Raw genomic sequence first — 17,226 nt, 5'->3', positions numbered from 1 at the left:
TTTTTCAAACAAATAGTGCAATTGTTTGAAAACGTTAATTTTTCGGACAACTTTACCAAGTCGGTAAAAATCAGCAGTTGTTCCGATATGATTGAAATTTTCATGGATTTGAGACTCATCAGTCTTCTATAGACTGTGAAAGTTTCAAGTTTCTACTGCCCCTGGGTAGAAAGTTGTGATTTTTTCAAACAAAGAGTGCAACTGCCTGAAAACGTCAATTTTTCGGACAACTTTACCAAGTCGGTAAAATTCAGCAGTTGTTCCGATGTGATTGAAATTTTCATGGGTTTGAGACTCATCAGTCTTCTATAGACTGTGAAAGTTTCAAGTTTCTACTGCCCCTGGGTTGAAAGTTGTGCATTTTTCTCAAGGCTCGCCCCAAATGGGACAAGGTAAGCCGCAAGGAACCCATTAAGGATTGTCTGATTAGGTTCGTTTCTTGCAGCTTTCCAATCAAGTGATTACCGATCAACTGTTGGAAATATTCGGCTCTTGGCAAGTGCAGGACTACGAGCCACCTACTGCCGAGAATGGGGTGGTGCCCAGAAACGCATTTGGAAATGTCGACTTGTTCAAACCGTGCATGTTGCCCAAAGGTTGTGTCCATTTAAGGCGTGAGTTTCACCGTCAACTTATCCACCCATGATCTGCATAAGCCGTCGTCTTTCCTTCCAGTCCCCGGGTTGAACAAAATCGCCAAAAAAATTAACATCGACTGTGCTTCCGCTATAGTGGGATTCGATTTTCACAGCGGATGGAGCCATCCCTGCTACGATGGATTTGTTGTGTGCAAAGAGTACGAAGACCAACTGATTTGTGCCTGGGATAACGTGAGTGGATCAGCACAGTGTGGGTCATTTCTGAGACATCTGAGTTACAGGATCAGGAAGAAATGGAGCGTAAAGAGCAAATGCTACACGACAAACGCGTGTACGGTAATTGGAAGAAGCTGATCAGGGGGTTGCTGATAAGGGAGCGACTGAAAGCAAAGTACGACTTCGGGGCGCCTTCAACGAGTACAAAACAGCCCAAAAAGAAAACGAAAAAAGTAACTTTGTGTACAAAGAAACCTTGACCGGTCGAAGTTGTAAAGTAAGTACCATTTGTGAGTATTGGCAGCACACATTAAAATCTTCAGTTTAAATTAAAATGTACATTCAGATCAGATCAGGGATCAGATCACTTTAATATTTAGGTAAAAGTTAATTGGCTGTTTTTTTCTGTTTAGCGCATTGTTTATATTGCGATTTTTTGCATGGTCGCGCGTTTAGACTTTAAACTCAATTGATCGGATTTGTCTTCCGTCAGGGATTAAATTAAAGTAAAGTCAATGATACGAGTATTGATCAATGTTTATTCAATGCATTCAACTGAGACAGTAAGAAATATAAATATAAAATACCGACAAACATTGTATCGGTTTACTTGACGAGTCCCAGTTTTTTCGCTTCAATTTCGTAAATGAGTAGCCTCCACATTTTTACAACGAATACTTCGGCCTCTTCATCAAGCACCTTGAACATCAACACAACAGTTCCGATGGGAATTCAAAACGAAAGCAAAACCACTCACCATTTGTACGTCTTCCAAAATAGTTTGCGGTAACGAACCCGCTAGTACTTTGTTACATATGAAGTCGACAAGTGTTGGCTCGGGTTCTCCAATATATTCGATGATCTTTTTGTTAATCCAGGGCCTGATTCGCTTCTCCATTAGACCGTTGTCGATTTGCGCCCAGTCCAAGGTGTACGCAAACAGAGCTTCTTTTTCTGTCGGTATTTTCTCAATCAGTGTCTTTATGTTCTTGCGCTTTTCTTCCTGAGATTTTGCTTCTTCACCCTTCTTTTCGCCATTCTCCTTTTCCCTTTTCGATTTTTTATCTTCGCTATAATCTGAGAAAAAAACACATTCACAATCCTCAAATCAATAGATCCACTATCAAACCATTCCCTTACCCAAAGGAACTAGCTTTCGTTTTTTGACTTGTGCACTACTGTCGTCCTCGTCCGGATTGAAGACGTCTCTAAGATCCAGTTTCTTTTTTCTCTAAAACACGATTCTTTGTAAGTATTGTTCCGTAAATCCTTTGATGATACTGACCTGGCCTGGCGACAGTGCGTTGTTTAATGCAACTGGTTTTGCTAGAGTTATTTTCATCGGTGCTTGATGAACAGACTCTACTGGCGATGAGAACGATTGTCTTGAGTCTTCATCGGGGGCTTGGATTTGAGTCCACTAAAAATGCCAGTTCCTTGAAAACGGTCCAACAAGCAATGGTTTTGTGGATAAATTGAGTACCTGAGCGGAATCAGAGTTGTCGTTCGAACAGGATTCCATGTCGGGCTCGGGGACTGGAGGGCTGTAGTGGTTCGTGTCCATGTCGCTATCACTGTCGATTGGCTCGGCTTCGACTGCCTCCAGTTCTTTCGCTGCTTGTGCAACAAGGTACCTGAAAATAAAGCAAAGAGCAACGTAGTGACACGCTTTTTAATCTCCCCAAAACTCACTTTTCGCGTTCTTCCCGATGTCGCCGATCACGCTCCAACTCGCGCAGTTTCTCCCTTTCCCTCGCCTTTTGCCTTTCCAATTCTCTTTCCTTTTCTCGCTCCTTCTGCTTCCAGTGTTCCAAATTAACATCGATGAGGAGTTTCGGCTTGTAAAGGTCCTCACGCTCTTTCTTCGCCTATGAGTTTTAATAAAGCGCTTAAAGCTTAACGTTTAAAACTCTTGCAATACGAACCTTTTCAAATGCTTCATTGGGGTCTACGTGATCTTCGGCGAATATCCTCTTACGAAGATCTTCCATTTCATCTTTCTCTTTCATTCTGTCCTTAGTATCAGAATCTACTTCCTTGAGGCGTTCAGCGACCCGTTTTTGCAACTCCCGACCCCTAAAGCATTAAATAGGATGGTAAAAGAAGAAGCAAGTTGTATTCGACATACTTGTAGTATTTGACGTCGTCTCGTTCATCATCGTAGTCTTCTAGAAACTCTTTAAGCCTTTTGGCATCGCGTTCACGTTCTTCCTCTTTGAGGCGCTCTCTTTCGCGCTCTTTTTCATATTCCTTGGTTTTCCGACGCTCTCTCGTCTCCCACATTCTGCAACCAAATTACTTTGCACTTCGGTCTGTGAAGGTGAATGGATCAAACTCACCGCAGCCTCTCCTGGTAAGCAGCTTCCTTTTCTCGAGCTCTCCGCTCCGCCTTTTTTTTCTCTTTCGATTCCTCTTCCATTTCCTTTTCACGCAACAGTTCCTTGGTGCTAAGTTTGTCCAGCCTTTCCCTATCGCGTTCCTTTTCCTTCTCTCGTTCTCTTTCACGCTCCCGTTCGCGTTCACGGTCCTTTTCTCTTTCGCGCTCCTTCTCCCGTTCCCGTTCTCGTTCTTTCTCGCGTTCTCGTTCCCGCTCCCGGTCCCTATCTCTGTCACGACTTTTGTCATGGGTACGATCATGAGTTCTGAAGAAATGAATGTGGTTATATTTAGGCCATTACGTAGAAATGCAAGTCTTACCTGGACCGAGATCGTTTTTTCTTTCGATCTTCTTTATCTTTGCGTTTGGGGGTAGGGGATCGTGACACGGACCGGCCCTGATCGCGATTTCTCTCCTTCTTTTTAACCTCGCGCTCCTCCTCTTGTTTCTAAAAAGAAACGGCAATCAGCAATGTGAAAGGGCTTTGTGGCACGCAAACTTGTAAACTAAAATCGCATTTCTTAGGCCAAAAAATCAATCAAGTGAAAATGATTTCATTTGCAACTTGGCAACAATTCACTGTAGAAGTACCTGTGGACAATGTAAATACGATTTAACAGGAAACACCACCCCGATGCCTACACAGTTTAGAACCCAAAGTGTAAAAATGCGAATTGCTGCAATACAGTGAGAGAACAATGTATATGTAAGTTATAAGGTATCACTAACTTAGCCTAAGACAAGTTTCGGAAAAACTTACTCTCAAAAGAATGCTGACAAGAGGATCGGCGGAACACTAGCTTAGCGTTGTATTTTGTTCCAACAACTTGCTTTTATCTGCGAGACCGGAAGACTCTCATTTAGGGCCCTCAGTGAACTTACGAACTAAAACCACTTCTCCGTAACTTACGAATACGGATTGTGGTTACAGTGGCTAATACTAGGTCTTTCTCTTAGTTAGAGGCATATAGTAAAGTTAACACAAAATCGTTGTCTAGGCATAGGCAATAATCTCTATGGAAGAACTATGGAGATTATTACTTACAGTAGACAGTGTTAAATATTCAAGTCACAGGATGTCCGGTGGAACAGACTGCGTAGCCACTGAAAGGCGATTTAAAGAGCGCGCTGTGACCCAAATATTCGCTCTTGTATCTATGGAAGGACTTAAAGTGAACTTAGTGATTTGCATACTTTCATTACTCACCAGCGGCGCCACGCGGGCCGACAATCCGGTTGGAGACTGCGCCGCGCTTTCCATGCCTGTTCGGTTTCAACAACGACATAAGCGCAAACTTATCTCTAATATATAATTATAAATAAAAGTTGATCAAGTCCACGACTGTTTGCTAGTCAGACTGTCTGTCCAACCCGCAAAGAGTTGCAGCAAGAGATGAAATAAATGCCAATCATCATTGCTCGGTTTGGTTTAACTTTGACTTCTCAGCCATGTAGTTATGGGAAACGCTTCTTGGCATTTACTTGATGAGCATTTCAACAGTTTTATGCTGGTGGCTAAAGGGTGAACTTACCTTCATAATTTCCCTGAACTTTCCTATTTCCCTGCTAATGAGGTCGCGTTTCTCTTCCTCCACCTCGGCCTCGGCAAGGACTTTGTTCCACGTGGTCATAACTGAATACCTAGCATATTCAGCACTTTATATTCGGCAAAAAAAGTCGCCCGTTTAACCCGCATTCATGGGAAATTGAGCAAAGCAAACATCACCTTCTTTTTTGTGGTCATAATTAGACATCTCCTCTTGGTAGTCATTCAAAATCTGTTTGATTCGCTCTTTGGAGAGAGCATCCAAATATTGAGTCTCCTCGTCAAGTTCATCTTCTGGCTCATCTTGCAAAGGTGAAGATATTTGCTTTTTCTGACGCTCAGCTGAAGCAATAGCAAGGTAAATGAGCACAAATAGCCAGTGGAAAGTTCAAAATTAATCTCACCTTTATATTCGTCTAATATTGTTTGAGTCTTGGCATCTACTTTGGCCACTAGTCTTTTGTCATGAACCATTAGGTCATGCAACAGCCTGACTGCTCGTAGTCCCGCGTCTGGTCCAGCTAATTCGCAAAATCCAAACGCTTTCACCTTCTTCCAGCTGAGAACGTGGCCACAAGCTGCCAAGATCTGCCTTATCATGGTATCGGGGGCTCTTTCAGTTATGTTGCCTACAATCAATTGTGCGTTAAGATGCGAAAAAGCTCCAAATTCGTCTTTACTTACCAACGAACACTGTAACTGCAGGACCCTCTCGTTTCTGTTCGTTTCTATTAGTGTTCAGCTTGGGATAACCTCTGATCTGGGGTCCTCCAGCTACCTGTATAGGTACCATCTGTTAAAATAGGCTCAAAATAGTTCACGAAATCTTTTGATCGACATCAGCATGGTACAAGGCCGGTAGAATGAGACGTGTTCGCTTACATGTTGAATGGGCATCACTGGAGCCATGAGAGTGGTTGGTGGGGCCCCAATGGGCAGGGCATACACCGACAGTCCAGGCATTATAGGCGGCCTACCTGGATACGACATTCTTCCGCCTCGATAAAGGCCCCTTTACAAGGCTACTCTGTAAATAAGAAAATGTGTCCTTAACAGATCCTTTGGCACTTTACACGCTACGTTTTCAATCGCTGGATGTGGATAGGCGACTCAATTAGACCACACACTTGACACGTTCCATTAAGAAACCACGAATTGATTCTATTTGCCGTAACTTCTTCTGTGTAACGACTTGCACTCAGAAATTGTGCGAGAAAACACAGGGCAAACTTGAAATCAACTATGAATTCGTCAACGCCATTTGCATTGGATGTCATTCATATGTCATTGTCATTGGTCATTGTCAATGGTCAGTCAGTAGTCAGAGAAAAAATTGCCAGTATTCAAAATTCCAACTGGCAATGTAAGTTTGGGCCTAGTTAATGTTCACATTTCCTGAAAAGTTATCAGTTTTGTTGATTAGAAGAGCACAGAAATTTGCCAGAATTGCAGCCTTTTTCCGCATGATTTGAGCACAAGCTCAACTAACCTCTAAAGATGCCGAGTGTCACCCTCCCATCAAAATAACGTTAATAATTGAATTTAAAAAGCGGGAAAAAGTCGCCAGTTTTGTCCCCTGGCTTGCAATGGAGGCCACTATTTTGAATATTCTGGCAGCAAGTGAAGTCCAGCACGCTTATCCTGCATTGCAAAAGGACGCAGTGGATGCCATTGCGAGCCGAATAACTGATATAGTTTATACGACTTTGGAGTGCAAAACCGCACAAAGTATCGCAAAGAGATGTAATTTGTTGGTAAATTGAAAGCTCTCAATAGCGTAGTCGATGCTTGACCACGAGGTTTCTTTTAGAAGTTTGTGAACAAGCTGTGCTACACTCCAGAGTTTCACTCTCAAGAGCACCACTACAAGGCGTACCTTCAGGAGTACGACCGACAGTGCATTAAAGCTGGAAGCCCTGAGCTGGTAGACGCTATCAAAGCAGAACTGCTTGAAATATCCAATAGTGTTCACAGGGCGGTTAGCCAGTTCTATCAAAGAAAAAATGCTAAGACCAAAGAAGCCATCGCAAGACATGAGCTGATTAAGCAATGGGACGAGGAGAAACTAAAACTGAAGCCGAACTTCAGCTATTCAAAAACCGTCTCCCATTACGAAACGAGTCAAAGACTGATAGATGATTTGTTGTTGGGAAAGGCCTCCCCATCAAATGTTGACCAGGCAGCTTTAAAGGACCATCGAGAGAGGCAAGTTGCGTTCTCTTATGCGTTGGTGAACGTTGCTCAAGATGCCTCAGATCTGATCGCTCTGCATCAGGTCTTTCGAGCATTCTCCTCCTACGCAAGTCTGATGCCTTGTGAACTTGAGCTGTTAACAAATATCTGGATGCTGAAAGGTAACTGACACGGTAACATCAAACTGCTACCACATGAACTAATCGAATCAAGGCCTTGTAGATGGCAAATTCGATCTGAGGAACATAGTAAGTATCCAGTTTCCATTCATACTGGAAAACATGGTTATCCATTACTGTACCGACATCGTAAAGCTGCAGAACAGTTCGCAAGTTGCATCGTACTTCTGCTCGTTGAGTTCCGATCCGAAATTGCTACTTTTGCGCCAAGCTTGTGCCCGACATCGTCTTCTATATTTAAAGTTAAAAAATTGCATCTTTCAGTTGTATGTTCACAGTGTTTGTAATCGAAATATTTACAGATTTATTGATTACATTTTATGAGAGGTTGGTTGGAAGTATCTCTAACGGTTATTGTAGTACTCTTGTATAAAACTTTGAGATCTGGATAATCGTGCAGAGAGGGCACCACCACTTGGATCTCATATGGAAACCATGTGATTTGTGAAACATAAATTTTACCTTTGGGGGGGTTTTCAGCTGGTGATAAAAGCCGAAAAGTGAGGTTGATTTAGGCCTATTTGTCGAAAATTGTGGTCGAAAATACGTCTTAAGTGGCAATTCGAGATTAAACGCTTGAGCAATGGCGGTTTTGCTGGTAGATTTTTCGCTTGAAGAAGGTTTCTACGATACCCAGAGCTCAGTTTTGGAGTTACTTAATAAACTTGAGAATGCCGTCAAGCAAGGGTTTTCCTCCCTGCAGCGAATCAATAACTTTAGTTTGGAGGGCAGTTGGATTCGCATTCTCACTTCTGAGGCTTCAATGATAACGATGCGAATCTTCCCCAATCAATTGGGCCATATCACCATAGATTGTTATGCGAAGGACTCAGAAACACCTTCTGCAAGTCTTGAGGTAAGAACAAGCCCCTTACACTTTTTAGCACGCAAATAGGTGGACCTGAATGCTAAACATTCCCACCGTGGACATTCAATTGAAGCAAATTGAAATAAATTGGAGCTCATGAATGTCGCTGATATGAATGGTTATTCAATTCCGCTGATTTATTTGTTTGATGATTTTCAGGTAGTTCGAGAAATTGAGCGCCACATTAAAGCCGCAGTACGTGGGATCAAAAGTATTCGTGCTTTGCCAAATTTGCAAGCCGATAAAGCCGTTCGGTATTATCTTACTTCAGGTAAACGATTGCAATTTGCGGTTGAACGTTAGACAATGAGAGTTTCTGTTATTTCAGATAACAGGGTAGTGGAGTATGATGTTACTGCCCTCGTCTTCGACGAAACCACCCCTTACCAAAAGGTACAAATCGTCAAATCCAAAACCATGGGAAATATATTGGTCTTAGACGACTTGCAAAGTGAGTAGAACTGGCAAAAGATAATTCCCACTGAAACTAAGCTCTCATTCGGTTCTTCAGATCTGGGTGAAATGGATTTGCCCTACACACATACATTGATGGGAAAAAACGTAGAGAAATACGAGGGCAAAGAGGTCCTGATTCTAGGTAGGTACGGCTAAGATCACCAGAGAGTTTGCAATGTATATGTGGGTGTTGTAGGCGGAGGTGACGGGGCTCTGCTATACGAATTGTTACAAGAAAACCCCAAAGAAGTGGTCATGGTTGAGCTGGACGAGGTCGTGATTAAAGCCTGCTCCAAATACATGAGATCCGTTTGCGGAGACGCGATGGACAACTACGATGGACCTCATCATAAGGTTTCACTCACAAACCCCGCTTTCAACCACCGCTTTACATAACACGATCGTTTTTTCCAGATAATAATTGGCGATTGTTTGCCCGTTCTCGAACAGTACATCGGCGAGGGCAGACGGTTCGATTATGTTTTTGGCGATCTTACTGACGTGCCCATTTCGGTCGACAAATCTTTGGAATTGTGGGCCTTCATTAACAAGGTGCTGAAACTGAGTTTTCAAGTCTTGAAGCCTGATGGGAAATTCATGACTCACGTGAGTCCTAACAATATTTTGTATTTGTTTTGCCTACAGTACATTTGTCCTCAGGTGACTGGCCAAGGTTGTACCGAAGCTTTGGAGGCTTATAAACAATGCCTGGATCGACTGCAGCCTGCAGTGAAATACGAAACGTCCTCAAATTTCGTGCCCAGCTTCCACGAGACCTGGGTTTTCTGTCAAGTTAGTTTTAAGAACGGCGAAGCAGCGACAAATCAGCAGACCGAATAACGATACGTTTCGATTTGCCTATTTGTTACTTGAGGGCGTCTATTTGCAAGCAAGCCCTCAGATCAGAACGGCTCACATGAGTCTGGACTAACTATTCTTTTTCAATTAACGAGAACTAGTTTAGTCCCCCAGCCCCAACCAAGTTGCTTTTTGCCATAAGCTAGAGTCAGTATTTTTCTACAAATGTGTTCCTCGCTTCGTTCCGAAAATTTGCGCTATATTTAGATCTTAAGGAGCAATTCGTATGTAAGCAGGTTTGTATTTTCATAATGGTTATTATTATCTGTTTAATTTTTGTTTTAAATGCACGGTACCTTTATGAAGAATTGTGATTTTTTTACCTAGACTGAGCTGTGGAAGCGCGGATATCAAGCGGGCGGTGAAGGCGATCGTCTTGGCCCGGCAAAGTGGTACCATTGGGTGCAATATAGCAGTAGCCGTTCGACCAGAATTTCACGCTGGTTATTCTGCATATCATTTTTGGCTGGTGCGGGAGCTTCGCGGTTTGTTAGGCTTGTGGTACCGGTGCCGGGTGTTTATTTACGTACGCTTGTTCAATTGGGTAAGGATTTCCACCTATACTCGCATTAACAACGGTTTCCAAAATAAGAAATTTCAATATTTCGACTCAATTGTGGTCTGCGAATAGTTAATTCGGTTAATTGCGAAATTGTTGGTAATTACAAACGCAGCATTTAGGATGGAAGAACTCATAACTGTAGTGACATCAAGGTTGCAGACGTGCATGCACTTTAAATAAACAAATTGTTTGCTATTATGTAAATATGCGGTGAAACTGAATTGCAAAATGTCATCAGAACCCATTCGTGCTATATAATGATTGCCCTGCATCAAGCAGGTTTGCCATTAATTACCAGCTAATATTTACTCGTTCTAAAATTGAAAAAAACCTGTTTTTCCAACGCCTATTGTATATTGCACAGAAAGCAATAGTTAGGAGTTCAGTGAAAACATTTTTTGATGTTTGAAAACCTTTTATAAAATTTAATTATTTAAATTCGTACTTGTAGAATGGCAGTGAAAGTGCACAGATACATTTACCTGCACAGGTTGTAGCTGATGATTAATCGAATTAAAAAATTGATGGACTACTAAAGAAGGTTATAAAAAGAAGAAATGTACTGAAAAAACATTAAGTAAGTCTTTTCGTTAATTTTCAAATACTTTTTACGGATTTTTCAGCCTTAGATGTGTCACTACAGGGGGTTATTTAAAATTGTTAGACGCTTATTTGAATTAAGATTTGATAAATTTTAGTCTCATTTCTTGCTTTATTGCGTTTTTAGCCTTATTGAAATTAAAATTATGCAACATTGTGGTATTATCAATATGGATTTTTTAAAGAACCCGTAATGATGTATTGCTTCAAGCACTTTCTCCGCCATATGCAACACAATATCAAGAAATTCCCACATCATTATTCGACCCATTGCTTTTTGAAACTATTGTTGGAGGCTCGATTATAATTAGAGTAAATTAAGAAATTTCGATAGCGTTTACGGAAAGAAACACTGTTTGGAGTTTCGAGACTTTCTCTTAAAACTAAATTTTATAGCAAAAAACTTCTGGTTGCGCAAAAGTTCCATCGTTCCACAGGCAAGACCACCGCTTTTTCGCGTTTAGAGAGTCCAGTTTATTTGGTATAGACGCATACGCGAATGACCAACCACACGTAAAGACGTTTATTAGAGCAAAACATCGATGTGGAAAAGAAAAGTTCAACAATTAATACTTTGCATATTAACTGTCGGTAGTTATAAGGAACAAACTGGCAATTACTTGTGCAATTGTTTTGAAAAAACCGCAATTAAGTAGGCCGCCCTTATTGTAAAACCAGCTTTTTTTTAAATTGGCCGCGCGTTAATTACCCATCTAGTCGGCACAAACCAAATCGTTCCAAACCGGACCAATTATTATTAAGTCCCACTTAATAGGTAAGCTAATAATGCACTTTTTCTGCAGTTCGGAGTTCGAAGCATGAAATAAAGTGAACGTAATTTGGAAAGTACCGTATCACTGTCATTGCCGCACTGAAAACGCAAACGAACACTTTGTCGGTACCATACGCAAGACGCTGGTGCCGAACCATCGTTGCCTGAGTGGAAGTTGTGTTGTTTTGTGAACGAAAGCACTACGGGATGATGATTTACTCGAGTGGTTCCCGTAGGGTGTTTTGGGGTAAGTACCCAAAGCCATTGGGGGTTGAGTTAGTTGAGTGAAATTATTATTTTTTGATACTGTTTTTAAACTTAACTCGATAGAACTTGGGAATCGACCCGAAAGGAAGCTTGTGTGGACTCATCCACCACGGTTTCATTACTGATGAGTGTGTTCAAGCAATAAATTGTCCTTCGCCATTCTGTCAACAACCGGATGTTTTGTACTGTTTTATATTGACTATTACTGGTAGACGCACAATCGACTAGTATTTGTTAGCACTAGCATAAATATTCTAGTTTTTGCGGTAGTCAATATCAAATGATTTTTCCAGAGTGATTTCATCTTCGAAACCTGTTTTAAGTAGCGCATTCGCCATCGCGTGTATCACCATCGTCCCTACCCGTTTCGCGGAAATTGATCCTGTGCGAATTAATAACGTATGGTGCACTTATTTGAATGGAAGATTCGTCTCAATTAGCGCCACTCTTTCCTAAACTCTTCGCATATAATTATGCGATGGTGTTGCATAAAAATCCTCAAAAATCCGCGAATTTGTGAACTTTTCCGAATGTTTATTGCTCGTTAAAGCGGCTTTACCTTCTAGGCATACGTTTCGTGGCCACCTGGAGCCAGAGTTATATCATCAGATATGTGTGCGTAATAGCAATAATGTGAAACTTGTATTATTAAGCGCTAAAGTGGATTGGGTAATTGGAAATGTGGGTTTCATCTAAGGCGAGCACCAGGAAGTGCAAACTATGGATTCCGACAGAAAATGGCCATAAAACGGTTCAACATGTTAGTGGAATGGAACTTTTTGGCCTGTAGGTATTTTTCAACTGGTCCCCGTACTTGGTCCGAGTGAAAGCCATTCTTGCAATAGTAGATTAACATATCTCGGTTTCCTTCACGTGTATCAGTTGTACGACTGCATTTGGCTAAATATGCTTTTTGCATCAATTTCTACTTGACAAGAAATCGTCGGAATATTTAAATTGAAATCGATACAGAAAACGACTGGAGGATGTCGACGGTCATAAAAGAGAAAAGCGTGTTGAAAGAGAAGAACACACAGGCGTTAAATGGTCGGTTTAGCGAAAATGCAGCAATAAAAAGCTCGATATTGAACAGGAACTAATAAATGAAAAAACCTCTCCTTCGGTAATTATGCCAAATGACCAGCGAGTGGTTATTTGGAGTCGTTTTACTGCCAAGTGGAAAAATATGCGGCCGCAAATAAAAAATGGGCAATTATGGACAAGGTTGACTCTGACGCAAATCTCAATCTTCGTACTTTATACCTTTTATCGAAGATCTTGGACGTGCTGTTTGTGCACACAAACACGACCCAAATGCTCGAACAATTGATGTTATCTTTGCCCCAGGCAAAAAAGTCGTACGGCCGTCGCTGGTTTTTTCAACACCCAATAGGTTCTGCGTGATGAATCTGAAGCCATAAAGGCACTCGAGCGGGTACCGGCGCATTCTGGCGCACTTTGCAAGTGGCCCCTGTAGCCAATCGCAGAAGAACCATCGACTGGTACCAATTTACCTAAGCTAGTCGGGTGGGGAGTGGCTTTTTGGTGGTACTTGCGGTACCCGATCAGGTGTAACTGTGCAGCAGCAACAACGATCGAAAGCGGCTGTAGTGCGCTTGTTTTTTGACGCGCTTTTCCGTTTTTTTCCGTTTCGGTGTCAATCGAGTGAGCTTGACCGGCGCACCGAACGAACAAACAGCGCCGTGTCAGCGCACCAGTGGATTTAGCTGTTTTTGACCGAAAAAGTAAGAGTTTTTAATTGCTTTTTTCAACATTGAGGGTGAAATTTTTCTAACACCAACAAGTTAAAATGTGGATTAGCTAATTGGGGTTTAGGAACGCGTCTGTCGCTTTGCGCTTCCAGCTAGAGGAGATTAGGCGCTAACTTTTCCTCGTATTTTTCTCTCTAGTCGACTGGGACTGGTTTCTAGAAACCAGTCGATAGGCTAAAGTCCAATGTCGCAGTTTTTCTGGGCAGCAAAAGAAGAGTCGTTTGCAATTGAACGTGTTTGTTACGCAACTGGCAGCATTGAAGCGACCTTTTCGCGCTCCGAATTAGCATTCGAGTCAATTATCAAAATCTGTTGCTATGAATAATTAATGCCGAAGAAGTGACGATAACAACCGTCGTTAGTCTCAACTGCTGGGTACTTAATTCGGGCCGAGACGTAAAACTGGGACTTTTACAGTAGAACAAAAAGACGCTAATTCCTTCGGGGGCCTTGATGAAATCCTGCTAACCCTGTTCCAAAGTTCAGTGCCGAGTAGTCGTTGTTTTTGGAATCACCCAGTATAATTTTCGCATAAAGTAGCCATCAGCATGTTTACCGCCAGGTGAAACCGCGCTTGCATTCTGCATTTCAATGCAACGGAGGTCATAAAACTGCTTCATGCTAGCGTTTGATAACTGAAGAAGGAGATGGGAGCTTGATGCGTGTCGGGCATCAGGAATTATTGCTCCTGGGCACTTTTGGCGGAATAATATAAACAATAACGACAATCACATTTCTTAATCCTCCATTATTCTTCCCATAGTAACATGTTGCGTAAGAGCCAATTAGCTCGGTAACCCAGAGAGGCACGTAACGCAACCGGCAGGTCAAAGTGAAATCTTCCAGGCATGAAAACTAGGTTGCAGATGAACTGTGATGAGTCGTCATGAGGAACTGGGTGCCGATTATTACAATGTGAATTTTCCGGTCTTAACTAATAGTTTGTTAATTGAGCCACTCGAAACGAAAGCTGGGACTGGTTCAAAGGCATTTTCTCATTAATAAATCGTTCCTACTTATGCATATTGATTGTTCGGTCAGCCATTGCAATTATCGAACTGGTCCAACCAAGTGCTGGGAAATGATCGAAAAAGTTTGGGAAATCGGAGCAAAACTTCCGCGCGTTTGCGGTGTTTAATGCCACTAATGGATGGGCCAATTAGCATGATGCTTTTACACTTTGCCCATTCGAACAATTAATGTGTTTTTCGCGATGCTCGCTTTAGTATGTTTTTATGCTAATCAGCGGTTATTAGTTGGCAATAATTACGTCTTGCTAATGGCCGCCTCCTATTTTTCCTCAGCAATTAAGCGCAACTAAGTGTTGTTTTTTCAGTAGGCGACTCGTTTGGACTGTGGCCGAAGGCAAAGAAAATGGTGAAAAAGTCACTATAACATGAATGCTTATGCTATTTAGGGCAATGGAGACTCTCTCATGCGATTCACTCACTGTTTGTTTTGTTTTCCACTCACTGTTTGTTCAACACAGTTGTGGAAATTCGAATGACCAGCGAGAATCAATCCCGGCCGCAGCCTTTCAAAATGCGTTCCACTCGGTTGTAGAATTGCGTTCTTGAAGCTGAATGCTCGTTTACGAAATGAACGATATTACGGAATTTGCAGTTTGTAGCGGCATATAGTTAACCCACATTTTAACAGGTTGTGTTTAATAATAATCCGCAATCGCACCGAGAAACTACACCGTTTGTCTTTTGCAGCAACGAACGAACGCCATCCGACCCGAAACAGGAAGAAATGTTGTGATCGAGCGGTGGTGGCTCTGATTTGAAAGGAAAAAGTGACTGTGCGGCCAAAGTGATTCGAAATTCATTGTTGTGACGTGATTTTAGGGCCGTTTTCGATCACATAATGAAGGGCAGGGAAAAGTTGTGCGCCAAATTGTCGAGTGCTTTTTTGCGAAAGTGGTGTAAGTATTGCTGCTCCGTAACGTCGTTCCGCAAATGGTCCATCAATAACCAGCTATTTTGCGATAAAACTGTGCGGCCGATAAACACAGTAATTAATGGAGAACGCGTCCATTGTTCCCTGCTGCCATTTACTGCATTTCGAGCCACCGATCGCATTTTTATATCGGTTTTTTATTGCGAATTTTTATAGGCGACGATTGCAACGTTCTCACCTTTTTATTGTTCGGTGATCGTGATTTGCATAAACCGTGCAAATTGCTCAAAGGGGAACCTTCCGATCCTCCCAGTTGCGTCTAATTGCTGTATCCGCAACTTGGTTCCTTGGTCTTCTTTGACTTGTTGCGTACCATAGAACAGGCCTAAACCACTTCTTTTACCAGCTATTTTTTTGAGAAAACAAATTTGAGGTTTCAAGACAGCAAAGACCTAAAAGAATCTAATGTTGCCCAATTATGAGTTTGTATGAATTTCAAATCTGATGATGGCGCTGTTGTCTCGCCGAAACGTTATGAAATAAACGATATAAACATTTTTATTTCACACTTTGACTAAAACCCAGGAAGGAAAAGAATATACTTGGAAATGTATGTGATTCCTGGGAGTGTCCAGTCAAGGTGGCTTCCAACAGAGCGCTCAAAGTGGGCAGAAGACATTAGACATTGTTCCTATGCGAAAAACTATCGGGCGTCTAAAGTCGTTTTGCTTCAAACTTTTCAAGAAGTCCTAATCATCCCTTCGAAGACTAGAACTGCGGTTTTTGTCTCAACGTTTCGGTTGTTCAACCGCAGCAGTGTTCAGGGATTTAAACGCATTTGTTATTCTTTCGTGAAAGTTGACAAAATCCCTGGAAATTATCAGTTTTCATGGTGATAATTTCTCAATTTTCACTTTACTCTGCTTTTACGATGACTATTAGAAACTTTTGCGAATTAGTCTTCGAAGCTGAATTGGGCGATTATTGCGAACTTACACTCTGAAGAATGTTCTTCAGCTTCTAGATGTTTGCGCGTGAGTTTAAAGAAATGCAAAACAAAACCTGACAAATCTGACGAAAAACATGTTTTGTACAGAATTTAAGTCGAAATCGGACATGTTTCTCGGTCAAAAGCAGCCTTAACTGGATCTTGATGGCTCATTGCTGAATTTCGCAGAAATCTATTAGCATGATTAAAAACTAAACAATAGAATGAGTAACGTTGTTCGCTGGATAAATCTGCTCACTTGTTTTTTTAAAATTCAATCCCTTGAATCACTGCCATCAAAATATTGAAGATTCGCGTTGTTTAGTGCAATTAGCGCTGGATGGTTTGTGCACGCAATTGCTGAATTCCTATCAATGCCTGCTAATTGAAACTTGGGCTTATTTAATTAAGTTTAGCCCCGGGGCCGCTGATGCGATTCTCAGATGCTGGAATCAGTCGCGTCCTTAACGTCGATTTTTAGCAATAATTAGAACTAACCGCAACATTGGCTTTTAAAATGTATTTGAATGTTAAATCGCTGGCTTTAACTTTGTCCTGTTGCTAACGGCAAAATTGGTCTATAAATTGTTGCTTCTCCAAGTGTTTCCAATGTTCCATTGTCCCCGTCCATGGACGATAATAGTCATGATGTCCAGGTGTTTAAATAGTCGTGTCAATAAACAGTAATTATAACATTGCGGATAAGTGTTTTGAAGACGGGGCATTAATTGATGAGCAAATATTTTCTCTTGATTACTCAGTCGGCGGATTCTACACATTTGATGTGTAAGCTTTTTCAGTGTTTAAGTGAGGAAGTCTGCAAGGAAACGGAAGAAGAAAAGCGGTCTTTTTTTAAAACTAAATCAGTTCACCAAGTTGTTGGTGCTGGAATTTCGCCTGCAGGCTCTTTAAATGGCACTGCGACCACCACCAAAGTCAACGATGAAACTAATGGGTTTTTAGGCCGTCGTACAATAGAATTTCTTCCTGACGTTTCGCAAGCACGAGTGGCTTGCATCTTCAGAAGTGGTTTGCTTGAACGCTTACACTGTTCTCATCAGAACCCGTTCA

At 41.7% G+C, this 17,226-nt stretch overlaps 4 protein-coding genes across 7 annotated transcripts in view; 3 read left to right on the top strand and 1 right to left on the bottom strand.

Moving 5' to 3' along the window:
• LOC109542989 (DNA repair protein complementing XP-C cells homolog) overlaps positions 1-1,401 on the top strand; it is a 5,663-nt gene extending 4,262 nt beyond the window's left edge. Inside the window, exons 6-8 of the mRNA XM_019912474.2 lie at positions 446-614; positions 676-830; positions 881-1,401. Coding sequence (XP_019768033.2) covers positions 446-614; positions 676-830; positions 881-1,075 — 519 coding nt within the window. The 3' untranslated portion in view covers positions 1,076-1,401. The remainder of the gene's footprint in view (positions 1-445; positions 615-675; positions 831-880) is intronic.
• LOC109542990 (RNA-binding protein 25) lies at positions 1,335-6,020 on the bottom strand. 2 transcript variants are annotated; one of them, XM_019912475.2, is made up of 15 exons: positions 5,621-6,020; positions 5,423-5,531; positions 5,143-5,367; positions 4,919-5,080; positions 4,725-4,825; positions 3,513-3,640; positions 3,155-3,457; positions 2,944-3,099; positions 2,741-2,891; positions 2,508-2,683; positions 2,299-2,449; positions 2,101-2,235; positions 1,956-2,046; positions 1,573-1,892; positions 1,335-1,514 (listed from the first exon to the last, which is right to left on the bottom strand). In XM_019912475.2, the coding sequence occupies exons 1-15, from the start codon at positions 5,726-5,728 to the stop codon at positions 1,422-1,424; spliced, it is 2,409 nt and encodes an 802-aa protein (XP_019768034.2). In that variant the 5' UTR covers positions 5,729-6,020; the 3' UTR covers positions 1,335-1,421. The 2 variants fall into 2 exon arrangements, with proteins under 2 accessions (XP_019768034.2, XP_019768035.2); XM_019912476.2 differs by having other exon boundaries at positions 5,423-5,516; positions 5,621-6,017.
• A 25-nt stretch (positions 6,021-6,045) lies between these two features.
• LOC109542993 (spermine synthase) lies at positions 6,046-11,525 on the top strand. 3 transcript variants are annotated; one of them, XR_007281291.1, is made up of 11 exons: positions 6,046-6,492; positions 6,549-7,092; positions 7,154-7,966; positions 8,138-8,249; positions 8,307-8,429; positions 8,490-8,576; positions 8,631-8,788; positions 8,849-9,040; positions 9,095-9,528; positions 9,620-9,836; positions 11,258-11,525. XR_007281291.1 is itself a non-coding variant. In XM_048665566.1 (9 exons), exons 3-9 carry the CDS (start codon positions 7,694-7,696, stop codon positions 9,272-9,274), a joined length of 1,125 nt encoding a protein of 374 aa, XP_048521523.1. In that variant the 5' UTR covers positions 6,046-6,492; positions 6,549-7,092; positions 7,154-7,693; the 3' UTR covers positions 9,275-9,600. The 3 variants fall into 3 exon arrangements, 2 of the variants coding, with proteins under 2 accessions (XP_048521523.1, XP_048521524.1); XM_048665566.1 differs by lacking the exons at positions 9,620-9,836; positions 11,258-11,525 and having other exon boundaries at positions 9,095-9,600; XM_048665567.1 differs by lacking the exons at positions 9,620-9,836; positions 11,258-11,525 and having other exon boundaries at positions 7,145-7,966; positions 9,095-9,600.
• Positions 11,526-13,405: 1,880 nt separating this feature from the next.
• On the top strand, positions 13,406-15,192 carry LOC125504135 (protein croquemort-like; the record flags this gene model as incomplete). The annotated part of the gene is given in 2 exon segments (XM_048665587.1): positions 13,406-14,924; positions 14,984-15,192. A coding segment is annotated over 1 exon segment (58 nt), but the record flags the coding sequence as incomplete, so codon positions are not given.
• Between the last annotated feature and the right edge of the window lie 2,034 nt (positions 15,193-17,226).

Source organism: Dendroctonus ponderosae, unplaced genomic scaffold, assembly GCF_020466585.1.
Source record: "Dendroctonus ponderosae isolate FM_Combo_2020 unplaced genomic scaffold, Dpon_F_20191213v2 Dpon_F_20191213_4, whole genome shotgun sequence".
Lineage (NCBI taxonomy): Eukaryota > Metazoa > Arthropoda > Insecta > Coleoptera > Curculionidae > Dendroctonus > Dendroctonus ponderosae.
Note: the sequence above shows the minus strand (reverse complement) of the source record. Positions and strands in the feature narration are given on the sequence as shown.